The sequence below is a fragment of the Vicia villosa genome, linkage group LG3 (assembly GCF_029867415.1).
Source record: "Vicia villosa cultivar HV-30 ecotype Madison, WI linkage group LG3, Vvil1.0, whole genome shotgun sequence".
NCBI lineage: Eukaryota > Viridiplantae > Streptophyta > Magnoliopsida > Fabales > Fabaceae > Vicia > Vicia villosa.
The window spans coordinates 142,031,331-142,057,995 of record NC_081182.1 but is presented as its reverse complement, the minus strand read 5'-3'; the positions used below and the strand labels follow the sequence as shown (position 1 = coordinate 142,057,995).

At 33.8% G+C, this 26,665-nt stretch overlaps 4 protein-coding genes across 4 annotated transcripts; all 4 read right to left on the bottom strand.

The window, feature by feature from the left end:
- Positions 1-8,149: 8,149 nt before the first annotated feature.
- LOC131659084 (uncharacterized) lies at positions 8,150-8,809 on the bottom strand. Its single transcript, XM_058928325.1, has 2 exons — positions 8,607-8,809; positions 8,150-8,516 (listed from the first exon to the last, which is right to left on the bottom strand). The coding sequence occupies exons 1-2, from the start codon at positions 8,807-8,809 to the stop codon at positions 8,150-8,152; spliced, it is 570 nt and encodes a 189-aa protein (XP_058784308.1).
- Positions 8,810-8,814: 5 nt separating this feature from the next.
- On the bottom strand, positions 8,815-9,912 carry LOC131659083 (uncharacterized). The gene is made up of 2 exons (XM_058928324.1): positions 9,331-9,912; positions 8,815-9,174 (listed from the first exon to the last, which is right to left on the bottom strand). Exons 1-2 carry the CDS (start codon positions 9,910-9,912, stop codon positions 8,815-8,817), a joined length of 942 nt encoding a protein of 313 aa, XP_058784307.1.
- A 1,072-nt stretch (positions 9,913-10,984) lies between these two features.
- Positions 10,985-11,758, bottom strand: LOC131659082 (uncharacterized). Its single transcript, XM_058928323.1, has one exon. The coding sequence runs from the start codon at positions 11,756-11,758 to the stop codon at positions 10,985-10,987; it is 774 nt and encodes a 257-aa protein (XP_058784306.1).
- An 8,150-nt stretch (positions 11,759-19,908) lies between these two features.
- On the bottom strand, positions 19,909-22,727 carry LOC131656745 (uncharacterized). The gene is made up of 3 exons (XM_058926369.1): positions 22,255-22,727; positions 21,985-22,161; positions 19,909-21,866 (listed from the first exon to the last, which is right to left on the bottom strand). Exons 1-3 carry the CDS (start codon positions 22,258-22,260, stop codon positions 21,642-21,644), a joined length of 408 nt encoding a protein of 135 aa, XP_058782352.1. The 5' UTR covers positions 22,261-22,727; the 3' UTR covers positions 19,909-21,641.
- Positions 22,728-26,665: the final 3,938 nt, after the last annotated feature.

The following is a 26,665-nucleotide window of genomic DNA, read 5'->3' as shown; positions in this document are numbered from 1 at the left end:
TGAGGTTGAAGATGACAATGGTGGTGGCGCGCAAATTTCAAATTCAGGGTTGAGTTTATTTTATTTTGAATGATACCTGTTTCATAAACGACTAAAACGTGATAGCCCAGTGGTAAAGAGTGTTTGTGTGTTGCGCGTGCCCAAGGTCTGGGGTTCGAATCCCCCTCGCCCCAGACCTTTTGATTTTATTTTCTTTTTGCTTCTATACACTTGAATAACATATGAGTTGCAAAGGAGTCAGTTTACTATCACCATGCGCGCGCTGGCCCAGTGGTTTGGTTTTGGGTGTGTGACTTGGAGGGCGTGAGTTCAATCCCTCTAGGTGACAAAACCTTATTTTTTATCACTTTTCCCATTTGATTTCTTCACAACTTTACACAATTAATTAACCTATCAAATTAAATCATTTTCACTTCATTTTTCACACACTTGTTATTTAATATATCTATTTTATGAATAATCAAAAAAATCATAAAAATATTATTTATTTCATATATTTTTATTAGGTTTAAAATAGTATGTTTTAAGTGTTTTCTTAAATACTTTAAATGCATATATTCATTTTGTTTTAACCTAATTATTTTTGTGAGTAAAGTTTATGATAAAACCCTAATTATTTAGGTCTTAATTAGGCATAGATCTTTTTTTTTCTTTACCTTAATTAAGTTGACTTTCTGTCAATTTTCAAAACTGTTTTCAATCTCCGAATAAATCGAATAATTAAGGTTTTCAAACAACAAAACCTTATATTATTTCAAATCATTTTCAAAACTAATTTTACACCAGTACTATAAAGTATTGGGCCTCTAATAGAGTGTAAGTCCCAAACACCTTCTCTTCTTAGCTTGTTTTCAAAACTGTATTTTCAAAATCTTCTTTCTGTTTTCAAAACATTCTTCTGGTATTTGAAGGGCATTATTCCCGGTGAAACTCTTCAGATACCTATGTGACCTTTGTCCATCTTCACTTCTTCTGTTTTCAAAAACCATTAACTGTTTATCATATATATATTCAACTATTATCCATCAATTGCTGGTAAAGCTTTGTACATACTTCTTCAAAGGCCTCCACTCCATCCAGGTTAGGCTTTACAAGCTTTCAATTTACAGTCTTTATTTAAATTACTGTCAAATATAAATTGTGCATATATATTAGTTTAGAACTACGTTTGAGTATAAACCTTAGGACAGTTAAACTATATATATATATATTATAGGAATATGAACTAGGATTGAGAATGTCTTCCCGGTGAAGGCTCTTTCCTAATTAGAGATCTGTAGTTCAAACCCCCAAGATGAATTATTCCCGGTGAAACATCTTGGCAAAAACCTTAGAATCCAAAAATATAGGACACATCCACCCAAAGAGGAATTATTCCCGGTGAAACCTCTTACCCATTTGCTTAGAGCCAAAATAAGTTCAAAACTACATAGCTTTCTCTTGTGCTATAACAAGGACCCTCGATTAGCCTCCTCTTGGGCTTTGTACAAGGACCCACAGGCTTCTTAAAAGCATTTCCAGCTTCCTCTTGAGCTTGTATACAAGGACCCATCAGGTTTCTTATAAACATAGGAACAGGTCTTTAGTCACCTTTTAGCCTACCCTGGTGAGTTTTCTTCCAATTTAAACCAGACTTTTAACAAGCCAAGTTTGTCTCAATTTTGCATTGAGTACACCTTTTGGAATGAGAGACATGGACAGTCTCTGTCACCCTTATCTTCATCAATCTTCTTTAGCAGAGTCTAGGATCCATATTTGCTTATCCTCAGCATGAGTCAGCCTTCATCTTGGGCTTTAAACAAGAAGTCTCCACTAGATAATCTTTCTGCCATTCACCAAAAGAGTCACAACCCCTGGAAAGGGTTAGCCTCCAAAGTCAATTAATCAAAAAGAGTCCTAACCCCTGGAAAGGGTTAGCCTCCAAAGTCAATTATTCAAAAAGAGTCACGACCCCTGGAAAGGGTCAGCCTCCAAAAAAAAAACATGATAAAGTCAGTCTTTTAACACACAATTTCTCCAGCTGAGTCAAAACCCCTGGAAAGGGTTAGCCTCCAAAATCAGTCTTTCAAAAAATCAAAGATTCATTCTCTTAGGAGATAATCTCCCCAAATAGAGTCTCCCTAAGTAGAGTCAGCCTCAATTCTGGGCTTCGTACAGAACACCAAAAAAATCCTTAGTTTAAATACTCCCCAGTAGAGTTATCATTTCAATAAGTCAATAAAATCAATCAAAAAGCCTCAAGCTTGGGCCTCATTCAAGCCAGCTAAAGTCAAATCTTTCATATAGTAAATAGACATAGCTTATCTCTATAGAGAGATATTTTTACTACTCTACCACATTCAAACAAACAAACATTTCAATTTCAATTTCATTCAAAGTCTCCCATTTAGGACTCTGAAAGACATGCTCTGGCACATCCCCAGACTTGTACACTTTCCCTCATTTGGATGAGCATCTTTCTTTCATTTTAGAGGCACGATGGCTGTCATACTTGATCAACCAAGTAGACTCCCCTCTTAATGAAACATCATTTTTTTAGCTTTTCTGTCACTTTTAAATGTTTGTGGTAGAATAGTACAAATACCTCTCTGTAAAGATGATTTCATGTCTCTTTACTGTAAACAGAGATTTAATTCCAAGCTTCAACCTTGAGCTTCAAGCAAGGCACCAAAAACAAGTAATTTCCCTAGTTAGTTCCCCGAACTACATTAAGCTCTGACTTCCACTAGGGATATGTAGGCATGAGGTTCACAAGAAATCTCAGCGAGCTAATAAAATACCAAAAATAGTCAGTCTGTCTATCTGTCTGTCTTTCTTTAATCAATTCAATTCTCTCTCCTAACACAAAGGAGAAACTTTCCCAATCATTAGCAGCAAACACAATCACAATGACACAGAGAAGGTTCCTGTAGAGTACTACAGATATGTAGGGTGTTTAAACACTTCCCTATGTATAACCGACCCCCCGGACTCCAGAATTTCTAGTCTAGGTGAAATCCCCACACTTAGCAAACTCCTAGGGTTTAGTTGAGATCTTTTTTTCCCTTTCCTACTCGTAGGACCAATAAGAAAGTTCGTGTGATATCGTAGGAAGAACTGAAACAAAATTCATCCCACCACGGGCGCATTCTCCTTCCAAATTTCGCGTGAAGGGTTTAGCGTGCCGTCCTCCCAAGTGAAACGGGGAGGTAAAGAAAACGACACCACAAGTATCATTATATATACACTTATTCTATTTCTTTTGCTACAGTATGGAAAAGAGTATATGGCACTTAGGGAAGGAGTTTGTATAACACTTGCAGAAACTATCACATTTCCATTTAATTCCAAATAAATATCACCTAATAGCTTAAATAGGTTTTCATGTTCTCACAAATTAATCTATTTTAATTTAACACTAGATGCATCTAACTGATTAATTCCAAACAAAATTAACCATCACATATTCAAGAGTTACTCATCAAAACCTAACAATGTCAAAACCATAAAAATTAGGGATTTCAACTTTAAGATATTTCTACCCATTGACCAAATTATACTAATCCATAATAATAAAAATTCTCCACCTTACCTCTTCAATGTGCTTCAAACCCTAGCTTTCTCCCTTGTTGTTCTTCCCCTAGCTTTTTCTCCTTTCTCCTCTCTTAGTCTCTTTTCTCCTCTTCTTTTGCAAATGAACAAAGTTATGATACCTCTACTCTTCCAACCCTTACTATATTATTCATATTGTGCTTAACCCATATAATTCCACTTCCTAACTAATTAGGCCCAATTGATGAAATAGAGTAGTTCAAATAAATAATTATGCTCCAACAAATAATATTATTACCCTTAATATTATTTTCCAATTAATCCAATTAAATCCAACTTTATCTCAATTAAATAAAAATCCAATAATAATATTATTTCTAATATTATTTCTCCAACATATTCCACTTTATTAATTCTTCGATTAACCGAATAAATCCCAACTTTACTTAATAATCCGAACATGTTTTCTTACTAACACCGACGATCCAATTACTTATCAAACTTCGTCCAAATTAAATAAATCCTTATTTTAATTTAATTAGCCAATTAATTAAATTCGAGCTGTTACAGCTCTCCCTCACTTAAAAGATTTTCGTCCTCGAAAATTCAATCGACATGACCATCTCAACACTGAAACCACACCTACTCTCTCCAGGTTCATACCGACACAAGGCGTTCCAAAATATCAACCATACAAACCTTCACAAAATATCATTTCAATACTCGAATGGAATACTATACAAACACCCATTCTTTTCGACGCACAACTTAGCAAGTCTCTCTATTGAATAATTCATTCTCGTCGGAAATAAATGAGCACATTTCGTCAACCTGTCCACAACGACCCAAATCACTCACAATTACTCGATGTCCTTCATCCAAGATTCTCTTATTCAATTATGAAACATCAGGAATACAAGCTTGATCACGACATCTCATAACACCATTCTTCTCAATCCGAAATTATCACATTTTCCTTGATTAATCAATGGCATCTTGTCAACTAATTCAAAATCCAATTCTGACCCTCTCTAATCTCGTCAAGAATACTACAAGTAAGTTTCAACATACCAAGCTTAACACACGAAGTAGTCGCTTCACAACCAAACTTAAATCTCGAAATTGCTCCAACAATCCCAACTCTTGAATCATCAACATAGACATATGCAATAATTTCCTACTCAATGCATCGGCTACGACATTCGCTTTTCCAGGATGATAATTCAAACAAAATCATAATCCTCCAAGAATTCCAACTATCTCCTTTGCCTCATATTCCCAGATACTTCAAACGCTTGTGGTCACTATACACATCAAATCTCGGTCCCAAGAAATAATGCCTCTTAGGTTTCAAAACAAACACAACAGCGGATAACTATCATTCATACATCGAATAATTCCTCTCACGAATTCTCAGTTTCCATGAAGCATAAGCCACCACTTGTCGATTCCACATCAACACACCTCAGCTCAAAATGACATATCCAGGGAAACTCACTTCCCACTAAACTCATACTTAGAAAACTCAACACATAACTTCTTCTCTTTCAGCACCATAACACAATCCTTATATGTTCAACATGATCATCTTTACTCTTAGAATTAAATCCTCAAGAAATGTTACCTCAGGGAACATTCTTTCTTCTTAATCGACAAAACAAGCGCAACCCTACGGCTACACACCCAAACGAATGAACCTCTTCTCATATAACTCCCCAACTTGACCCTTCAACTTCTTCCTAGTCGTTTTACACACTACCAAATTAGTAAGACAAGTCTATCTCGTCCACTACGATCTCGTCTCCTATCAATAATAAATTAAGGGTGATCAAGTCCTCAATTTGTCAATAGAAAGTCGACAATCATAATGAAACGTAAACCTCCATTACTAAACTACAATATCGTCCCTTCAGAATTTGTACTAAATCAATTCCAAAATCTCTACTAAAGATGCTCGACGGATAATTCAACACACAAAGAAGTATGACAAAACTTATAGCAAGTGTATCAATAACCATACTTCTATGTATACAAATAAAGCAAGATTCAAACTCGCAGTATAATCCAAAGAAATGAAAGAATGCATCGCATCATTATCAATAATAAAGCACGTACCTCCAATTAGCTCATCCTTAGCAATGGTCTCAGCACCAGACAACGCAATCACTTTCCCTTCTGCTCGCTCCTTCTTTGGCTTGTCATACATGGCACAATTGTGTCCTTGCTCACCATAACTGTAGCAAATCCTACTCGAACCAACTCCACAATCAACATTTTTGTGACCCGTATCCCCACACCTGTAGCACTTAATCGAAGTAGAATCTCCTCCCCCACTTGGCTTCTTGCTAAAACCAGATTGTTTCCTCAGGTCATCATACGGTTTCCCACGGAATTGTTCTCTTCCTCGCTTCAACTCCAGAACTCTCACTTCTTTCTTTCCACTCACATCTTCTGGAAAATAGTTTTCCAACAATGCATCACGGAAAAGATTCCAAGTAACTTCAATACCTTCCTCATCGAATCTCCGCAAAATATTACTCCACCAAACCGTACCTTCTATACATCAGTACAACTCATGACTTGAAAGATCTTCTCCATTTCTCTCATCCATGCATATGCTTTGTCTGGTCCATACTTTCCTTCAAAGATCGGCGGATTGCACCTTCGAAAGTCTTCAAAAGCACGTAACTCATCCTGTCCTCCATTACCTGAACTCTTGTGCGGCGCTTGTCCAATGGTACCAATCCACCTCGTTACTGCTCCGACATTAATGTCACCATTCCTTCCTGCAACCATCGTCCTAAACAGCCAAACAACTAGACAAACAGTATTGATCGTGTCAGAAACACGAATCAAATACAACATGATTAGAAAACATTAACGACTATTGACCAACTGGTCGACCATGCTCTGATACCACTAATGTAACACCCCTTTTATACCCCAAAATAAGTAAGCATATAATTAGAGAATAAGCATGCATATAACAAAAGGGCGTCACATCGATGTTTTCAAAAACTAAAAGCCTTTAAAAACCGACAACATTTACTTAGAATATATGATACACCTGGTCATTTCAAATAACACTTCTCAATTAATCATATTTTATCCAGAATATGCATTCACAGCGGAAACTACTAAATACTCATGTGTTTCATAAAATGATCCATGTCCCATACCATGATCAAGTCTCAATAATCATATCAACATAAATTAAAACATAATTCAGAATATTTGGCTTAAGAGCCTATCAAACAACAAGTAGTAACATAAGAGGTTCTCAAATCAAACTTAATACATAACCGAATAGAAACATGAGTTCAAATAACTAGTCTACCCAGTGTTACATGACCAGAGCATCGACTTACTACCTAATCTCAAAATAACTCGCAAGAAACTCCGACTAAGATCACACGCGAGCTACTAACTCCAAAACAGAAGGGTGAGAATACGAATCATTATGAAGAAAGTATAATAAGATATAATGGTTAAATCAACAATTATAGGAAGCTATCACACCTTACTAATCATGTAAAATAATACTATTCCATATATTCACATATATTAAGCATTCAACAAGTATAAAAGTGTGATATTCCAATTTCAAAACGATACTTTCCAACTATGCACATAACTATAATTATCACATATTCACACATTAAACTAAGTATGTATCCAAACATCACTCATTTCAATTATCAAGCTCATACACGTATCACAACAACATCAATTTCACATATTCAATTATCACACAACTTTAATGTGACTCAATGCCAGATATGTGACACTATGCATATGTTACCTCAATGTGAACCCAAAGTTTCACCGCTTTCCGATTCAATATCTAGAATCCAAGCCACGCTTCCGATCCAGACAAGATCAAAGCCCCTATGCCTAATCCATATCAAGGATTAACGTCTGCTACGTCTATTTCCAAACAAGGATCACTGTCTATCACCATGTGAACCCACAGTTTCACCGCTTCCACAATAAAGCCGACTATGCCATGAATGTATGTACGATTACCAACCAACTATGCAATTAATATTGTCTCATCAATCTTAACTTACCGCATACCAACAATAATTCAACTCTATGAATTATATATTCAATTGCACACAACATTCACAACACATTGATATCATTCCACATAATAGAAACAATATTCAATTATGAGTCACAAATACAATTAACACTAGTAAATCATACAATCTCATGTTAATGCATATTTTCCAAAATATAAACGAACACATGTTTTCACAACATCATTTAATCACTAGGATTCACGCCTACGACTACCCAGAAAGAACACTCACAAAACGACACAATTAGCAAAGCAATGTTTTATTCTCAACATAAATATTCAAGACAAAAATACAAATTTAGTCCATTTCACAAAGTACCGCAATTTACCGATAAACCAAATAATCGATCTAATTCCAATTACATTCCAAGTTTATTCCAATCAATTAAACTTATTGAAATTAATTCGACTATTACCTTAATCACTCAATTAATATCACCATATATATATATATATATATATATATTTTCAATAAGCAATTGATATAAGAACGCACTAGGGGTGCAACCCTTACAACAAGAAAACTACAAGGAATTAAAAACAATCCATCGGGGATTTGTACCAATCGTAAAAGCTAGAAAGATAACCCGGATTGCAACTAGCTAACCAACACCAAGATAAATACATGATTTTGTAATATACCATATCAAAACTATACTCCTCCTTTTCAAAAATCATCGCATTTCTCATGTACCAAAGACTCCACGTGGTAGCTATCCAAATGGAATTGATCTTCATTCTAGCTTTAACATTAACAACCTTCTCTTGGATAAAACCAAAATCCAAAAAACCATCAATGGTAAGAGAAGGAATTTCCCCCAACCACAATAAAACCCGACACCATATCACCTTCGAGACATTACAAGAGAAACACAAATGATTCAAACTTTCCGGGTGAATCCTACAAAATTCACAGCAAGCATTAGTAGCATTGAAATCTACTCCTCTTCTAATTAGTGAGTCTTTTGTAGGTAACCTAGTTATCAATAACCTCCACCCAAAAATCTTGTATCTTAACGGAGTCGGCACTTTCCACAAAGCATTCAACGATTCCATTGTATTGACCGGCCAAGCAACATCCTTATAATCCGCAAGCAAGGCCGACACAGAATTCACCGAGAAAACACCACTGTTATTCAATCTCCACGTGAACACGTATTTTTCATCAAACACCGGCGCTGCTGTATACAACATACTGTTCATCTGCTGCCACTGTCCGGAAACGACAGCGCTGCAGCCTGCAAAAGCCCCTCCAGCGCAGCCCCAAACAGAAACTTAATGTTCCACCCAGCCTCTCCATTTGCCCACAGTAACACATCTGCCACAGTACCTAGTTTATTAGTTGTCAACTCAAACAAATCCGGAAATTTAATCCTAAGAGTTTGGTCACCCAACCATAAACTGTACCAAAATAAAACATGGTTGCCCTCCTTTAAAATACTTTGCACACAAGAAGAAAAACCATCTTCATTAAAATCCACCTTCACATCATTAGATATTATGTCCCTCCACCAACTCGAATCTTTTGGCTTGCAAACATCTTCATACCTCGCTTGAACCTTAAGTTTAGTATTCTTGTATCTAAAATCCAAGAAGGCCTTCCAAATTGTCTATTCCTCCCTTAGAAGCCTCCATTTCCACTTAAGAAGGAGCGATTGATTTATCTCTCCGACATCTCTAACACCTAGACCCCCCTTTTCCTTTGGCTTACACACCGTTTTCCATTTCACCCAATGAATACAACGTTTGTTAACATTCCCACTCCACAAGAAATTACTCAAAAGGCTTTTAATCTCTTTAAGTACCATTCCCGGAACTTTATAAAAAGAGAGAGTAAAAGATGGAATTGCATTAAGGACCGCGTTGATGAGAATCACTCTCCCGCCTATGGACAAATTTCTACCCTTCCAAGACGTGAGCCTACTCTTAAGATTATTGATCACCCTCGTCCACATCCTCCTCCTTCTAGGCTTCTCCCCCACCGAAATACCAAGAAACAAGAAAGGAATTACTCCTTTCTTACAATCGAGAAAGGACGTAGCCGTATTCATAAAGACCTCGTCAACATTCACACCGAATACATTACTCTTGGAAAAATTAATTTTCAAGCCCGACACCATTTCGAATCCTCTCAACAACACCTTTAAAGACCAAAGATTTTTTGTAGATGCTTCACCAAGGATAATAGTATCGTCCGCAAATTGTATAATATCAACATGATCCACATCCCCATAAGAGAAAGGTTTAAAATCATCCAAGTTAACCGCTTTCCTAACCAAGGCGGTTAAACCTTCCATAGTTAAGACAAAGAGAAACGGCGACAAAGGATCCCTTGACGCAAACCCCTTTGAACTTTGAAGTCTTTCGTGGCACTCCCATTCACCAACACGGACAAATGACTATTAAACACGCATGCTTCCATCCACTTCAACCAAATATATCCAAACCCCATCCTCTTCATAACAAATTTTAGATAATTCCAAGAAATGGTATCGTAAGCCTTTTCGAAATCAACCTTTAATAAGAAGCAACCCTTTCTCCTCCTCTTAGACCAATCAAGAATCTCATTCACCAATAAAATCCCATCCAACATGTTTCTACCCGGGACAAAAGCGGTTTGATTTATAGAAACCAAAGATCCGATCACCTTCTTAATCCTACCCGCCAACAACTTTGCAACGATTTTGTAAAGATTTCCAACCAAACATATGGGACGGTACTCACTCAAAACATGCGGGTTCTTGTTTTTAGGAATTAAGGTAATGAAAGACGAAATTATGGATTTGACAAGCGTACCTTTAGTTTGAAAATCGGAACAAAATCTCACTATATCCTCCTTAAGAAGAGTCCAAAAAATCTTGAAAAATTCAAGCGTATAACCGTCTGGGCCTGGGCTCTTGTTACCATCACAAGACCATATCGCCTCCTTAATTTCCAACTCCGAAAACGGTCTCTCAATCTCCTCTTTATCCTCTTGAGATAGAAAAGAGAACCCAAGCTCCTTTGGTTCCGGCCTTTTACTTTTTTCCTCCTTGAAGAAATCTTTGAAATGATTGAAAACAAATTCTTTTACCTCCTTGACTTCCTCTAGTCTTTCCCCCTTTGATACAAGAGAGCACATCACATTCCGTTGCTTTCTAATCCTCAAAGAATTATGAAAAAAACGAGTATTTCTATCTCCTTCGGCTAGCCACATTTGCCTAGATTTTAATCGAAGCAATCCCTCCTTCTTTTTGAGATTAAACAAAATTCTTCCGCCGCTTTTGCCCTCTTGCAAACAACCTCCTCCGGAGCTTTACCTGCAAAATGAACAAACTCGTTATCTAAAAACTCCATCTCCTCACAAGCATTGTCGATCTTAAGATCAACTCATCCGTACACCTCTTTATTCCACCACACTAATCTCCTTTTAAAAGCCTTTAACTTTACAGACAACACAAAATCGCCCCTCCCATTAACAATAATCTTCCCCCATTCTTTCTCCATAAAATCATTGAACTCCTTATGCTTCAACCAAGAATTATTGAACTTAAAAGCTTTCGGCCCCCAATCCTTCCTATTTTCATTCAACCAAATCGGAGCATGATCGGATAAATCTCTCCCTCCAATATATTGACCCATTATTTTCCACTTTTCCATGAAACAATCCGAAAGCCAGAACCTATCAATCCTACTCATAGATTTCCCATTATTTTTAAACCACGTAAATTTTCCTCCCATTGTCGGTGGGTCCACAAGCTCCATCTCCTCTATAAAAGCCTTGAAACTATAGATTTCTTTTTTGTAGCTCCTATTAGACATGTCAATTCTTTCCTCTTTGTTGGAGATATTATTGAAATCCCCACCCACACACCACGAACCCGGAACATTTTTAAGTTTGAAATCAATTAACGACTTCCACAAACTTCTTCTAGAATTTAACTCACACGCCGCGTACACATTCACAAAATAGATCAAGCTCCCCTCCTTCTCTACACACAAACCCAAGAAACCCTCTCCTCTAAAACTGAACCTCAAATTGAGAAAGTCTTTCCTCCACAAAATAGCGGTGCCTTCTGACGCTCCCACTGCATCCAACGTAGACCACTCAACATTTTCACCACCCCAAAACTCCTTAATAGCACTTTCCTCCACCCCACTCATCTTTGTTTCTTGAATGAAGATAATGTCAGCCTCCTTTATTTGAATCAATTTACCAACTCTCTTTCTCTTTATTCTACTGCACCCCTCTAATGTTATAAGAGACAATTATCATTGGTCAACAAATTCAATCCCCTTTCCCCTTCTGCTCCCTTGAGCAACCTTTCTATCTAATTCCTCTACCATCACCAAAGGATCAGACTCAGTAGAATCCTTCAAAATTCCCAGTCTATTCAGAGATTTCCACATCCCCTCTGCAAACCTCCCCATATTTCCTTTAACTATCCTTGAATTGCAATTTCTAGCATCACTACTATTCAGGCTAGATAGAGATTCACAGGAAATTGGTAAACTAGCTGATAGATTTTTAACAAATAAATCTTTGTTACCTGTGCTCGACGCTGGCGGTTCCACAGGATAGAAAAAATTCTCAACCTTCGATCCCAGATTAAAGACCTCCCTCATCTTCCTCCTACTAGCTTTTGAAATTTTCAACCTATTACATTGAGCATCAAAATTAACAGCGGTTCTGTCCTCCACCTTATCTTCAGCGTGCAAACTTTGAAAGTTGTCAACAGCAGATTTCTTCAAACGCACACGGCTTCTCTGATAATTCAATTGCCCACCACACTCAGTATCAACCATATGCACCATTGGACCACTTTTAATTAAAATAGTTGGCCCACCCTCAAAATTGTTTGCAACTGGGCCTTTCATAATAGTAGGCCCACACCCCAAACCATTTCCAGCCTTTTTCTTTCCACTTCCTTCTATTACACCAGTGTTTATGAAAACTCCTGCTGGGCCCACAGACTTAGCCACCTTACTATCAAAAGGTAATATATTTGCTGACTCTACTGTGCAGGCTACATGAGTTGACGTATTCTTTGAAATACTATCTGAACACCTAAAGCTTACACCCTTTTGATCTACATACTCCTTTTCCATGCAATAGCATTTAATGTTCTCACCTTTTCCTGTACCTTCAACGCCTCCACTACCATGTGCACCTCTACTACTAGCCTGCTCCTTTAGTTCCTCAAACCCACCGTAACGATGCTCCTTCTCCCCTCCGTCTTCTTCTCTTCCATCCTTCTCCGACGAGTAACTACTTCCTTCAAAAACACTTGATGAATAGTCATCATCAGAAAAGATGTCCTTCTCTTCAGTCGTAATCATAGCCTCTTCAATAACCATAATGTCAAGCCAAACGCCATCCAGACACACAGACACCTTGCTTCTTATAGGTTCCAACGACTTAGTAAACACCATGCACGATAGAACATCTAATCTTGCTGGTTTAACTTCGAGAAAATCAGAAGAAGCTAATGACCCAATATCCGCTAAAAGTGCTTCTAAGAAACTTAAGTTCCTGACAAAACAAGGAATGCCATAAACCGATAGCCAGCAAGCTCTGGAGCATTCAACATCCTCCGGTTTCCACATTCTAACCTCCTTGAACCATTTGTTCGTCCAATCCTTCCCCTCCTCTAAAAGCACATTTAGATCACCTTCTACTGACTCCTCTAACAGACAAATATTGGGACCTAAGGTTGTTGCTTGAACAGTCAAAAAACCTTCCTCCATCAGGCTCTTGCTAACACCATACGCTAACCCCGGTCTCAGAGTGATTCCCACCCTAACCTTCACATACTTGGACTTCTCTGCCGAAGATGATTTGTAGATAAACCCCGAGCAGCTTGTCTCCATGTTGACCTTATCATTTGGATTGTTACCTTTCACTGTGTCCGCGAAAGTCTTCTTGGTAACATCCACGCCACACGCTGCAGATGGTCCTGAAATTCCCTCATTTCCTACATTGAACCGATCAATATTACCCTTCCCTTCCAACACTTCTCCACCTCTACTTGCGACCTTCCTTTTGAACCTTGAAATATTAGCGTTAATATTTTTTCCATCTAGTAGAATATTATTCAGCTTCACCTCCACCATTCTATCATTCTCAACGTTCACAATCCTCACAAAACCATATTTCTGCCCTCTCCAATCTTTCTTAGGAGGTATAACAATCTCATCGATCTCTCCTACACTCTTGAACCAATTTACTATTTCATTCTCTATTACAAAACCAACATTTTAATATAAGAATATTCAAACCTACACAATTTCGGTCGGTTCGTAAATTATCACCATTTCACAAAATAACATTACCACGTTAATCTACTAATTAAACTTAGCTACTACGTAAATTTTCATCAAATTCCGGATAATTAATTATATCGTTTACTTCAGCTATTTCGGTCAAACAAAACTGTTTTGAATTACATTTGTTCTATAATTGCTACTGTTTCACAATTTCATTATCCTGTTGTTTCAATTATGTAAATCATCTAATTATACTTCCTAACACTTTAAACAGGAACCCAAACGGAATTACGGTTTAAAAGATATGAATTGTTAAGTTTCAACGAAAAAGCAGACACTGACATCATACACTAACAACTATAAACATGTCAGAATTACACAAACAATTAAAAATATGACTCTTAATAATTCAAAACAACTCTAACAACTTTGTTGACAACTCTAACAATTATATTGACACTCTAACAACTCTATTGACTACTCTAACGGAGTTGAAAATTATTTTAAATTAATCAATTAACCCAAATAATTATATCTAACTCAAAACCTCTAAAATTAATTATACTTAATAATATTAAATTATTATTATTATTATAAGCTAATGAAATAATATATATTAGAAAACTTCAATATATATACTCAATAATGTAGTAAAATAATGTATGTATATGTCAATAAGTTGAAACTGGTTTATCACGCTACAGCATAAAACGGTATACTCCACTTCACTAACAGCATCGCTACAATATCATTATATATACACTTATTCTATTTCTTTGGCTACAGTATGAAAAAGAGTATATGGCACTTAGGGAAGGAGATTGTGTAACACTTGCAGAAACTATCACATTTCCATTTAATTCCACCTAAATATCACCTAATAGCTTAAATAGGTTTTCATTTTCTCACAAATTAATCTATTTTAATTTAACACTAAATGCATCTAACTGATTAATTCCAAACAAAACTAACCATCACATATTCAAGAGTTACTCATCAAAACCTAACAATGTCAAACCCATCAAAATTAGGGATTTCAACTTAAAGATATTTCTACCCATTGACCAAATTATACTAACCCATAATAATAAAGATTCTCCCCTTACCTCTTCAATGTGCTTCAAACCCTAGCTTTCTCCCTTGTTGTTCTTCCCCTAGCTTTTTCTCCTTTCTTCTCTCTTAGTCTCTTTTCTCCTCTTCTTTTGCAAATGAACAAAGTTATGATACCTCTACTCTTCCAACCCTAACTATGTTATTCATATTGAGCTTAACCCATATAGTTCCACTTCCTAACTAATTAGGCCCAATTGATGAAATAGAGTAGTACAAATAAATAAGTATGCTCCAACAAATAATATTATTACCCTTAATATTATTTTCCAATTAATACAATTAAATCCAACTTTATCTCAATTAAATAAAAATCCAATAATAATATTATTTCTAATATTATTCTCTAACATATTCCACTTTATTAACTCTTCGATTAACCGAATAAATCCCATCTTTACTTAATAATCCGAACACGTTTTCTTACTAACATCGACGATCCAATTACTTATCAAACTCCGTCCAAATTAAATAAATCCTTATTTTAATTTAATTAGCCAATTAATTAAATTCGGGCTGTTACAGGAATCACTTGAGTGGAAATTCCCAATCATAAAAGACACCAACCAAAGAGTAACTCGAGTCTCTTTTGCTTTAGGGTGCAACTTGAAACACTCAAACTCTCTTCTCTCTCTTGACTTTAGGGCATTCTTTCCCTTAAACGGACATGTTGCTTCCTTTCGACCGCAGACAGGTAACACATAAGACTCCACTCAACGAGCTGCTATCCTAATGCTATATTGCGAATGTAACTTCGTCCACTAAAAAACACAAAAACAAACAAAAACATGTGAGCCGAACTACGTCGCTCTGATTCCTGAAAAGGATACGTAGGCATTAGGTCGCGGGGCCTAAGCGAGCATAATTATTTATAAACCTTATTTTCCCCGTGTTTCCTTTTATTTATTTTGCATGCATTACCTTAGCATTAAGCTTTAGATTTATAGCACACACCTTTTAGATAGCAACGAACATAGGTGGATACCATCGAGTACGATGGGCGTGAGGGGTGCTAGTTCCTTCCCCTCGCGTAACCGACTTCCGTACCCTACCTCTGGTCGAAAGACCTCGTTCTTATTCTTTTTAGGTTTGCTAGCGTTCCTTTCCTTTTATGATAGATATGTTAGTGACGAATCTGTTTGTTCATTTTTCGCAAGCGTGCGACACTCATATAATCCAAATGGAAAGGATTTTCCTGGTTCGAAGCTTCACTTGAAGATTTCGCTTGATCATCTATGCTCGAATCTACTTGGGGTACTATCCTTAGCAACAATCTTTCCTCTACAAACTATAGGTATGAATCGGTGATATACAAGAAAAAATACCTTAAGTTTATCTACATCAAAATTAGGGCCAGGAAAAGGACCCATATACGCACGTGTTTCACCAGAAATGGTTAGAGGAACAAGTACATGAGATTTATAGATCCTGAGTTGTTCTTCCTCAAGAGGTGGCTCAGGAACAAATTCTTGATTTCCTATCAGCACTAGACCTACGACATGAGTTACATGTATCGTAGGATCTTCTTGTTGTTTTCCAGCTTTAACATTCCTAGTTTTTGAAGACGTCTATGATGAAATGTTGGAGTTTGGAAGTGAGAATCTGTTGGATTTAGTTTTTCTAGGAAGAAATCGCGAGAAAATGAAGGTGTTTGAAAACTCAAAATGATAAAAGTATGAATGATTGAAGTCGTAAGCTTTTTATAAAGAGGGAAGAAAGTCGTTCCTATTTTCTTTTTGAAAAATAGATGAAGATTAGTGGGGCACGTGTACGTGTTTGAAAGGTGGAATAGGAAGGTGCATATTCATTTTCCACCCGCATTACTCGTAGAAGATAGGAATAATGATGATGATTGCAGAGTTGCACGTCTCGATGAGACATTTTGGAAAAGTGATCATAATGACGATGACGTCATAATAGTGAATAAATAGTCGCGTCGAAGACTGTAAAAAAAAGTCTATTTCTCCATATGATCAAAAAAGACATTTTTAAGGGGAAAATTGTTAGCTGCAAATTCGACGCCCACTAAAGGAAAGATTTCAGGAGATAAAGGATTTAGTTTTGTGAAGAAAAACTGGCTTCGACGAGACTAAAGAGATAGTTTGACTAGATATTTGATGAACAATTAGTCACGCTAATAAAGTTACATTACATATGGGACTTAGAAATATTTTAAGTCAACCAAACTTGGAGTTCGACGGATAGGATTTCGAAATAGGCTAATGGCGGGATTTTTGGCCTTATATGTCCCTTAGGAGTTCGACTTGATATTTTTTATTAAATAAAAAGTTAAAAAGCATAAAAATGATGCCTTCATGTCTCGAACACAAAACCTCAATTTGAAATGCGAACTTGGTTGCCAATGGGCTAGCCAGACAACTCATCCAACTTATTCAAAATTAATGATATATATAATTATTAGTTCATTAAAATTCATAAAGCCCATTTCCAAATATTTTGAGGCCCCTTTTATTAGGCCCTAGATTGTGGGCCTGCTTGCCTTGGCCAAAGGCTGGCCCATCTCAACGACAGTCGAGGTGAATAAATAGATGAAGTACCACAAATCTTATCTTATGCTTGTTATAGATTATCTAAGCCTGAGTGAGACGGTAGAACTACGCTAGATATCGGGAGATTGTATAAACAGTGACTTATGCTTATTTTATAGCACTACAAGATTTATTACATTTCAGATTTTTGTCCGAGGGATTAAGTGCCTCCGACATCCTTATGATTCCTTATCGACTTGATGATGTCCCATTTACTAGTGAGGTGTTTGTGAGGTATTTAGTCGGTACTAATTCGTGTGGGATATATGTGAGATACCATAACGAACATTTCAACTAGACCTTGATTTGGGTAGAATGGTAGTGAGCGATTCAATAGTTTAGATCGAGAATCCAATGAGATACATTGTAATATTCTCCAATTATGTAGATATTCTGATTGATATTAAAGACTCATTGTTGATATATTTGTTATTCTGATTGTATTATTGGAAATTTTTTGTTTGGTCCACTTCAAGATAGTTGCATTGATTTATCTAGTACTAGTAATTAATACCCTTTGTTATTGTTTTAGACATATAGCTCGCAGATGTTACGATTAACTCGATTTTTTTGACAAATTTTTTATTTTTTTTTTCTTTGTTCCAAGTAGAATGAAATCCTAATAATTCAGAGTTCGTGCCGAGAGGTAATGTCACTGACTAAGTATTGATTCATATATAACTAACAAAATTCAATTAAAATAAATGCACCTCGTGAAATTAAATTAAAAGAGGTAGAATAGAACAAGAGTTGGTGATAAATTTATTAAAGTGAAAACATAAAACAACAAAAATCACTTCCACCATTCTAAAATAAGTATCCGAAAAATAATGTGTATCAAAATAAGTATCACATTAAGTTTAGTACAATTTAATTTTTAGCTTTCAATTGAACCTACGATTAATACTTTATATAAATGTGTCATACAATTTAATTTTTAGCTTTCAATTGAACCTACGATTAATACTTTATATAAATGTGTCAAAAAATATAAGAATACACCCATAATTAATAAAAATAATTTCATAAACTTACTCTTCTCTCTTTTACTTATTACATTTTTTTTTTAAGTATGGATGTGTCGTGACATTTATTTTACAAAATGGAATATGCAATAATTAAAGATTCTTAATAATAATTAAAGATGACAATTATCACCGCCCGGACCTCCAAATTGAAGCGAATATCCAAACATTTCTATATCTCCTGCATAATATTCAACCCCATAACAACTTGGAACATCATTGTATACTTCTACACTTTCACGTTCAGGTCCGGAAAATTCTCCATCAGATTCAGAAGCCAGTATTCCAATAAAAATAAAGTAACAACCATGCCCGAAGTTATTTTTATCAGGAAAGTACCCTGATCCCATTGGAGGATTAATATTATTTGGAGGAGTTATTGTTTTTCCACCCCAACCCGCTCCATCAGCTGCGTCCAAGTTGGAGAATAATTCTCCAGGAAAATATCCAATAACCGTTCTTGCAATCCCCAAAAACCAATTTTTACTTTTTGGATCCTGAATATGTATATATATAAATTTGAGAATATATTATTTATATCCTTAAATATTTAAAATTTAAATGTGATGTCAATTACACATAACATAATATGTCTTAGGTTTAACTATGTATATCATCGAAAAGTCATAATTTGATAACATTATATTAAAAGAGATTTGTTAGCAACACTCTATTTTCAACATTCTCTCGAACATTCGCTTTCTTATTAGTTGAAACATGTGTGGGTTCTACCACTTTATGTGAGATCCATTTTTAAGTGACGGACTCACATATGTTTTAACCAATAATAAAGTGATTATTAGAGAAAATGTTGAAAAGAGAATGTTGATAGCATTCCTCAGAATAAAATAGTGTCCCAAAATGAATGATCCATTTTAATTTCCAATACACTTTTTTACAATAGGGACACTATAGTAAAAATATTATTCTTTCTCTTACATTTATACATTTTTATTAATATGTGTAAAATGACCAAATAGATCACTCATCGTGCGACGGTGACGAAGGAAGTAACAAATAAAATAGTGTGAATATTTTAAACTTTAAGGTTTAGTAAATAGATACCCGAGAAAGGCTAAGTGGCAGCTCATATATGTCTTTATCATATGTAGATGTTCTAGGTATTTGCGAACCAAGATAATATAATCTGTTTGTGTGAACAAAACCATTGCACAACATATTGTAGCATCCTGTATTCTTGAAACCATCTGACTGTAATATTTTAACACCATGTCATGTTTTACATAGAGGAAAAACAGTGAATTTCGATTAAAATGAAATATAAATTAACATTGAAAGAAATATTAAAACAACTAGAATATGAAATGAAAAAAAAAAACTACTTTTACTTACAGTCCATGATGTGAACAAAAACGTTGAATCATTACCATTGTATAGTTCAGGAAATACCTGACATGATTGTGATAAATTTTATTTTATTTTCAATGTTCTCTAATTTATTTAAATTAGAAAATCACACAATTTTTAAATTAATAAAATAAATTTAACTTACATGCCATCCAACTAAAATTTTATTGAGATTGTTGTTTTTATTTTCAATATATATATAACCTGCACTATATTGTCCCATACGAACTCTTGGATTATAAAGACTAATAGTTCCTGAAATTCCATAGAAAGGAGGATGATTTCTAATAACCACCTTGGCTATTCTTAGGGGGTTTGAGATAATGTCGGGGTTGAGGGTGAATTTCAACAAGAGTAATATTTATGGTGTAAATGTAGGAGGTTGGTTCATAGAGGCGGCTTCGACCTTTCTAGCGTGCAAAGTCGATAACTTGCCGTTTAAATTCCTTGGAGTGAGAGTGGGCGATAGTCCTAGAAAGTCATCGATGTGGAAGGATTTGTTATCTCACTTAAGAAGAAGGTTAGCCGTGTGGAAAGGTATGAATTTATCTATAGCGGGAAGGGTGTGTTTGATTAATTCCGTCTTAAACGCTATTTCAATCTATTCTTTGTCCTTCTATAAAGCTCCTACGAAGGTTCTCAATGAAATTCGGTCTATCCAAAGTTCTTTTCTTTGGAGTCGTAGAGATGATAAAAGGACTATCCATTGGATTCGATGGGAGACGGTTTGTAAAGAGAGAAGCGAAGGAGGTTTGGGAGTGAGAAATGTGGAGGTGATGAATTTAGCGTTGTTGAGCAAATGGAAGTGGAGGTTTTTGATCGAGGAGGAGGCGGTTTGGTGGGGCATCCTTACTTCTAGATATGGAAATGTGAAGTGTAAGGTGTTGGTAGGGGATGAGTCCGTCATTGAGAAAAACGATTCTATATGGTGGAGGGGCTTGATTTTATCTGACAATTATCTTTCTCTTCTAACTCATAGCTTTGCAGGTGCAGTATTTTGCAAAATCGGTGGTGGGGCGGAAACACCATTTTGGCACGGCTGCTGGGCAGCGAACCAAGCCCTGGCCTCAGCCTTTCCGGAACTATTCGTAGTTGCTGCCAATGATGTTTTAACTGTTGCAGAGGCTGGCGTTTTTTACAGCGAAGGGTGGCGCTGGAATCAAAGGGCCATTTTCGGCCAGCAGGATGATACGGATGCTGCTATACGGACTGATTTGATGCAGCAGATCCGGGATCACGCCCCTGGTGCAAATGGGGCAGATGGGTTCAGCTGGACGCCGTCTTTGGATGGAAGCTTTTCGGTCAAATCTTGCTACAACAGATTTTTTGAAAAGTTATCCGGACCCCCTCTTGAACCTGTTTTAGTCAAAGCGGCTGCACTATTATGGAAGGTAAAAACTCCGTCTAAACTCCTTTTTTTTCGGATGGAGAATCATCCACAACCGCCTAGCTACCAAGGATAATTTAGGTAAGAGAGGCATGTTGGATTCTAGCAATTTGGTTTGCGCCTTTTGCAATAAGGAGGAAGAGAATCTCCCTCACCTCTTAGGCGGTTGTGAGATTACGAAGGAAGTGTGGAAGAAGGTTTTTGTGTGGGTTGATATCAACAAGGTTCTATCCTTCGAGGAATTTGTTAGGTATCCTTTCGCAATGCATAAGGTGAAAGGTTCGGTTGTGAGGGACACTCTAGCGGTTATTTGGTTGGCAACGGTGTGGAGTATTTGGTTATCAAGAAACGCTATCATTTTCAAGCGGGATACGTTTAGTTTTAATGAATGTTGGGGTGGGGTGGTCTCTAATTCGTGGAAATGGCTTTGCGCCTATTATAGGACAAAGTCTTGTTGTAACTTTTTCTCTTGGAATATTCTCCCGCTCTCTTGTTTTGAACGGTAGAAGCTTTCCGTTATGTATCATCGGGTGAGCACCCCTTATGCTCTTTAGTAATTCCATTGCCTATTAAAAAAAAAAACAAATTCAAGATTTCACAAATGAATTGAAATAAGCTTTTTTTTAGTTTATACAAATAAAATAAAAGAATTGAAAATTCAACTGAACAGATAAGAACATTTACGTGACCAGAGGAGCTATCTTGATATATCAAAGAATTATTTAATAAAGATTTTCCTCCAGCGATATCATCTTTAGTTATCCTTTGAACATGTACTGTTCCTTTGGGACATCTAACTTTCTCAAGCCAATTTATTGGTTTAGTAGAAATAATTCTATCAGTTTCAAAACTTGGTTTTCTCTGCATGAAAGAACAAAAATTAATAAATATTGGAAGATTATACAAAAATAATAAAAAGAAGAATTGAAAATGAACTAAGTTAAAATAATTTACCTGCATCTTGTGATTTTTTAATAAAGGATTGTTAAAAGCGGGTTGTTTGTAAATATCCACACAATCAACAATGTGACCTGAAAGAGTCTATACAATTTACTATATCAATGAAAACATTATTAAAAATGTGAATGCAAACCATTAAATGAGTCCAAAAATTAAATATATGTGGATAAATATATACCATAAAACTTTTGACATGAGATTCATTAGCAACGTTAAGTTGTCTCTTCAAATCTTCATTGAACCCTCCATGCATACCATCAATTGTATGGCTCATTATGCCCGTTGCCAGACAAAGAAGAAAGAATAATGTAACCATTGTTTTTGTAATCATCTTTATAAAAACTACTAACAAACTCGTGCGTTCGCACGGGTTGTGATATGGGTCGCGTATTTGTTTTATATGTATATTTTTTAATAGAAAAATGTCTAGTATACGTGAAAAAATAATAATTAAATGTATAAAAAAGTGTCTGGTACCCGTGAAAAATAATAATTAAATGTATAGAAAAATGTCTGGTACCCGTAAAAAGATAATAATTGAATGTATAGAAAAATGTCCAGTACCTGTGAAAAATAATAATTGAATGTATAGAAAAATTTCTGGTACCCATGAAAAATAATAATTGAATGTATAGAAAAATGTCTGGTACCCGTAAAAAGATAATAATTGAATGTATAGAAAAATATCCAGTACATGTGAAAAATAATAATTGAATGTATAGAAAAATGTCCAGTACCTATGAAAAATAATAATTGAATGTATAGAAAAATGTCTGCTACCCGTAAAAGCATTTAGATCAATAAGATTTTTTAATACAAAATACAATTTTGTTATAAAATATGTGAATAATAGAAGCTATATGAGAAAAATTAAAGAAAAATGTTATGAATATAAAAAAGAAACGCTTAGTTTCACTTTTGGTCCCCCTATTATCCATTTTTTTTATTTTTGATCCCCTATTTCAAAATCCGAAATTTTGGTCCCTGATTTTTTTGAGAATTTTAGTTTATTTCATATATACTTTAATATTTTTTTAATTTTACATATTATATTTTGTTTTCAGAATAATAAAGTAAGCAATTACTTTCAGATGTATATTTTTTAATAGATAAATGTCTAGTATTCGTAAAAAAAAGATTGAATGTATAGAAAAATATCTAGTACCCGTGAAAAAATAATAATTGAATGTATAAAAAAATATCTGGTACCCGTGAAAAAATAATAATTGAATGTATAGAAAAATATCTGGTACCCGTGAAAAAATAATAATTGAATGTATAGAAAAATATTTGTACCCATAAAAACATTTAAATCAATAAAATCATTTTATAAAAAAAATAGAAATTTAACTAAAATGACATATATTATTATAAACACGTTTAAATATGTATGAAGTGTGCATTTTTTTTATATATATGCATCATTTTCTATGTATATTTATAATACAAGTTGGTATCCAACTACCATCACTATCATAATTCATGCCAAGACTATTGTTTTTTATCCCGGAGAAAATTAGATCACTTTATCTACTTATTTAATAAAAATAATAAATTTTTATTAGAATAATTATTTTAATTATGCAGATAAATTTGAAGATAAAGTTTTTCTCTCTTTGTTGGTATACCATAAAATTTGTTTAAGGTAATGATATTTAATATTTTTCCTTAAAGATAAAATTTTTCTCTCTTTGTTGATATACCATAAAATCTGTTTAAGTTAATGATATTTAATATTTTCCCTTAAATATATAGTTTTTCTCTCTTAAACAATTTATTTCTCTTTATCAACCTGAAAAAATATGTATAAATAAAAACAATTTCTATTTTGTCATACTCAGCACACTTGCCTCCCTAAACAAATATTTGTTCATTTTTTTATAATTCAACCACTACAAACTTCATATATAGTAACCAATATTTACCCGCAATAACTTAACATTGATTAAATTTAATGCTTGAAAATGTAAAATCAAAATATCACAATAGCAATTAATTACTATCAGAGGTTATTCCCAATAATAATTGAGTACTGTATTATGTTTCTACTGGGGTAGACACAATTTTAGGCGAGTAATGGTATTTAGCTTTATTGTGATACAAATTTTATTTATTAGTATTAATTTAAACATAACTATAAAATATGTGAAAAAATGTAATTGATTATATTTAAATATCTGATTAAATAATAAATTCGAAGAAATATGTGAAAAAATATTTTTAAGACTAATTATAAAAATAATAATTAAGCAATAAGAGAAATTTAGTTCAAAAATATACTCTTAAGAGTTTCAGTTATTTTATTTTCAACTTAAATAAAAAAAATTTGTTTAAATAAAAAACTTTTATTTTCACAATTATAAAACCAAATCAATTTTAAAACTAATTATAAAGATAATAATTCAAAAAAACAAAATGTTAAAGTGTTTCTGTCAAAAAAAATTTACATATATATATATATATATATATATATATATATATATATATATATATATATATATATATATATATATATATATATATATATATAATTCTAAGTTATTAATATAAAAAATTTCAATCACCACCACCGATAATTTTTCAGTCACCATTTTTTGCCATAATTGATAGGTAATAAAAATTTAATAAAGTGCTTTAATGATTTCTAATTTCTATTTTTAAATCTTTCATATGATTTAATTGAGAATGATTTAATTCAATTCATATTTTTAAATCTTTTATAAGAATTGAATTTGAAAATTTAGTTTTTCCTGATCCAAATCTGATTTATTTTTATTATTCAATATATTTGTCATGTTCTAAAATTGTACTTCTTATTCATTATCTCTATGATTTTTTTCATTTTGTTTCACAATCCAGTAAAACAAGTAAAAAAAATAGAATAGTGGTTGAACCAGATAAATCAATTATGAAAAGTGTTATTATAATTATATCAATAATAATTATAATAATGATATAAGATATGAAATTTAAATAAGTAATAGAAAAATTATTTAAAAAAATACACAAAATATATCTCATCTCAATCTGAATGTTTAGAAACATTAAAAAAGAGTTACAGTTTTTAATAATTATAAAATAAAAATATATTTAACAAATTAAAAAATAGAAGATCAAAAAATTAATAAAAATCAAAATAAGTGAAAAAGATATTAAACTTTTTCGATCTTCTTATCTGTAGGTCTGCAATCTGAAATACAAAATAAGTGAAAAAGATGGAAAAAAAATGAGTTTCCTTACGAACTTCAAAAATGGCAAAAGATGTTTTATATCATACAGAGAATGCATAGATTGGTATATATATATATATATATATATATTATAGATTTACAACCTAAAAAAATAAAAAAAACATTAAAACTTACAATTTTTATTTTATCGATATTGTTTAACCTTATACACCTTCACTTTTGTAGATCTACAATCTGAAGAAAAAAAACAAAAGAAGTGAAAAAATATTAAAAAGATGAAAAAGATATAAGTTTTATTATGAGCTTCAAAAATGACAACAAAAGATCTATGTTATCTTGAGAATGCACAAATGGTAACATATACGTGTAGATCTACAACCTAAAAAAAACTATAAAAAAAAAACTTACCCTTTATATTGTTTTAATGTCAATTTGCATTTTCATATAGATCTACAACCTGGAAAAATAAAAAACAAAAAGAAATGTGAGAGATTGCATATAAATGAATGAAAGATTGTAAGAAAATGAAGAAGAAATAAAGAGAGACGAATGTGAGAGATGTTGCAAGCATATAGAAAGAAGAAAGGAAGAAAAGTGGTTGGGGAAAAGAGAGTAATTGAGGGAAAATAGATATATATATATATAGAGAGAGAGGGATAGAACATGCAAGTTGCAGAAAGAAACAAAAGTAGTCTTGAAATGATCAAAACCAAAATAGAAGCAATGTATATCTTTAGACTACTTTTAGACTGTTGATGTGAAAATATAATAATAGTAAATACTCTGCAGAACATTTAATGTAATATATGAAGGAACATCTAAAAAAATAAAAAAAGTTTGTATATGGTAGAAAAGAGAAAAAGGAGAAGCTGTAGCAAAAGTTGTTGAACAATGAAGTAAGCCACGTGGAAGTTTGAGGAAGCAGAAGGGCAAAAAAGGCTTTTCCAGACCCATAGATTTTCTTATATTGTAGATAATGAGTTGATAATGAATCAATGTTTAGTATATAACTTATTTATACATTGATTCTCCAAAAAGTCAAATAATAGAATAATCTTAATAAGTTAAAATATTATATGTTATTAACAGTGGCGGATCCAGAACTTTTTTATAGTGGGAGCTTAAAAATAATGGATATATTTTGACTAAAGAAAAATATTTCAAATTGTTATATCAAAAAGTGAAAAATAACATATATTTATCTTAGTTCAAGT

What these genes read in the sequence shown, in the direction of transcription:
- LOC131659082 (XM_058928323.1), bottom strand. Translation starts at nt 11,758, where the DNA reads ATGAGTGGGGTGGAGGAAAGTGCTATTAAGGAGTTTTGGGGTGGTGAA.
- LOC131659083 (XM_058928324.1), bottom strand. Translation starts at nt 9,912, where the DNA reads ATGGAAGGTTTAACCGCCTTGGTTAGGAAAGCGGTTAACTTGGATGAT. An exon ending in ATTGGGTGAAATGGAAAACG is followed by an intron (nt 9,175 to 9,330) that starts GTGTGTAAGCCA and finishes ACTAAACTTAAG; the next exon opens with GTTCAAGCGAGGTATGAAGA.
- LOC131656745 (XM_058926369.1), bottom strand. An exon ending in AAGATAGCTCCTCTGGTCAC is followed by an intron (nt 21,867 to 21,984) that starts GTAAATGTTCTT and finishes TTTTTTTAATAG; the next exon opens with GCAATGGAATTACTAAAGAG.
- LOC131659084 (XM_058928325.1), bottom strand. Translation starts at nt 8,809, where the DNA reads ATGTTGTATACAGCAGCGCCGGTGTTTGATGAAAAATACGTGTTCACG. An exon ending in TACAAGATTTTTGGGTGGAG is followed by an intron (nt 8,517 to 8,606) that starts GTTATTGATAAC and finishes TGAATTTTGTAG; the next exon opens with GATTCACCCGGAAAGTTTGA.